We start from the raw sequence: 2,500 nt of genomic DNA on the forward strand, positions 1-2,500 counted from the left end.
ATCTAGTGAACAACTGATGGCCCAATCAACTTCTTGCTACAAGACAGCCTATCACTCTTCTCTCTTGAAAAATATAAATGTAAACAGAGACAACTCACATGACTATTGAGGGTATCCAGATAAATAAAAAACTGAGCACAAAAACTTAATCTGCCAAAGGGAATATGAACATACATCAAAGTATCTTGCACCAAGATAAACACAAAAAAAAGTATAAATTCCCAGGATACTACAGCCCAAATTCACATCCACAGCATTTACCCATTCAAAGATTCATATATTGCACATTCCCATGCATACACTGAAAAAACATGCAAGTGCAAATGAAAACTCACATATTCACAACACACATCAGACACAGCTTAAACATTCAAACATACAAACATACATACATACACACAACCACACACATATCCCACCATATAAAGACATAGTAGTTGGTACTACACAATGGTACCAAGTATGACTGTGGGGGAGGGAAAGGGGAATTCCAGTGGCTTCCAAATTACTAAATGTTGTTAGTTACCATTTCCTATGAGAATATTTATCATATCACAGCCCGATATCAGGAAAAACGATTGAAACCTTACACATCCTTTGTGACACATGACAAAAGGGAAAATATATCTTCATGAAAGATACCCACCTACCTTATCACATTGTTACTCACAAAAATGATAAAATGAAAATAAAAAAGTAAATATCTGAGTTTGTGCAATGTGCAATTAGATATACTTGCAAGTGATGCCATACCCAATTTAGAATATATATTAAAGAAAAAGCTCAGACAACTGTCATCCAAAGAATCACAAATAACTGAACAAACCAAGAATAAAGCAGATGATTCAGTGACATTTGTGCATTACTTGTCTTTTAAGTCACAATGAAGTTCATAGTGACAAAATGCTAAAATTAAAAACATGCAACAATACAAATCAGGAAACCCTTTGTCAAAACCTCACATTTCTAATATTTGAGCATTCTCAAAAGAGTATAATGCAACCCTAAAACAAAAAAAGAAATGTACATTTTAACAATGGCTTTCTCCTTCAACCGCATAAAAAAATATTAAATACTTAAAACATGTTCCATGAAATTTGTAACAATATGTCATGGCATGATTAGCGGGAAGATCCAAGGTTTTGGCTGATTTTGCACTTCAAAAAAAAAGTAAACACATAAATATATAAACAACCTGTTAAAGCTAAACCTGACCATTATCAAAAGGGTAAAATCCATACCCTAATTCAGAAAACTAAAAACAAAATAAAAAAGCGATTAACTTAATTGCGATTCCTATGTCCAGCACTGGTGTGGTAATAATAACACCAGAAAAGGACAACTGATAAATAAATAAACAAAATCTATCATAAATTGGCACAATAAGGACCAGAACACACCATTAGTTCAGTCAAACATATTTAGAGCATTGCAAAGTATTTATACCTATTATGAACCTTATAAGGATTAAAAGCATTCACTCTGCACACCCAGAATCATGAGTATATTATCAGTTATAAAAATAATCATAAGCACAGTTTCTGCTACATAATCTGCTCCTCTTTTTACTTCAAGATATGACCAATTAAAAAATCATAATAATAATAAACTTCTATATCACCATCCTTTTAATTGATGCTTTAACTGGTATCAAATATTTTTAACAAAACATTGCCACACTCCCCCACCCTCCGTATTCAGCTACGTCGTTGACGAAGATATCCATCGCGAACAGCAAGCAAACTCTGAGCGAGGTTCCCTCGTTGGTGGCAGCGTGACATTTGACACATCTTGTGGTGATAGGTCTCCTACCTTGCTATCCTGTTGAAAATCAAAGGAAAAAAAACTGTATTCATTTTAAAAATTACCATAAAAAAAATCATTGTCATCATCTTTTTTCCAAACAGAATAACAAATAATATGCAGCCACTAAAAGCTGTACTTCTTTATGCCAAAAACAAAATTATCAATCCAATCATCTTGATATAGATTTATGGAATAGAAAACCATCACCAAGAATCTGCCATCCATGACTATAAAGGCATTAAGTAACAAACATACAAACATGCAGTTATGTAGGAAAGTAAGAAAATTGTGTGTATAGTGCTTTGTCTTACTGGTTTTGAGGACCTAGGAACCCTAAACCAACCTGTAATATGCCTAGAAAACTGTAATTAATTCTGTATTTAATGACAGCTTTTCTAACATACATGTGCTCGCACATGCACATATGCATGTACACATACATACACACAAAATCATAAGAATATATGGCTTTTATCATACTGACACAAAAAAAACATTTATGCTTTCAGAAGCTAAAGAGGACCTGAAAAATTTTCTAGGGAAGTGCTGCACAACATTTTTTAGTCCTGCTTCCTTAGCATCTTCAGATATACATGCTAACAAGAATATTTCATTTCATGCTTAATGAACGACCGAAAATACATATCAAGATGCAGACTAATCAATATCATACTGATCTATCAATTGATAATAT

The 2,500-nt window shown here is 33.0% G+C and overlaps 1 protein-coding gene across 4 annotated transcripts in view; it reads right to left on the reverse strand.

The window, feature by feature from the left end:
- Positions 1 to 2,500, reverse strand: part of Rab30 (RAS oncogene family member Rab30) — a 15,259-nt gene that overhangs the window by 1,330 nt on the left and 11,429 nt on the right. For all 4 annotated transcript variants that reach the window (XM_086536968.1, XM_043038381.2, XM_043038380.2 and 1 more), the window contains one exon: positions 1 to 1,821. This exon is cut by the window's left edge and continues 1,330 nt beyond it. In XM_086536968.1, the coding sequence (XP_086393094.1) occupies positions 1,702 to 1,821 (120 nt within the window). In that variant the 3' untranslated portion in view covers positions 1 to 1,701. The remainder of the gene's footprint in view (positions 1,822 to 2,500) is intronic.

Source organism: Penaeus japonicus, unplaced genomic scaffold, assembly GCF_977035675.1.
Source record: "Penaeus japonicus unplaced genomic scaffold, GWHDUDI00000001_assembly GWHDUDI00000005, whole genome shotgun sequence".
NCBI classification, from domain to species: Eukaryota; Metazoa; Arthropoda; class Malacostraca; order Decapoda; family Penaeidae; genus Penaeus; species Penaeus japonicus.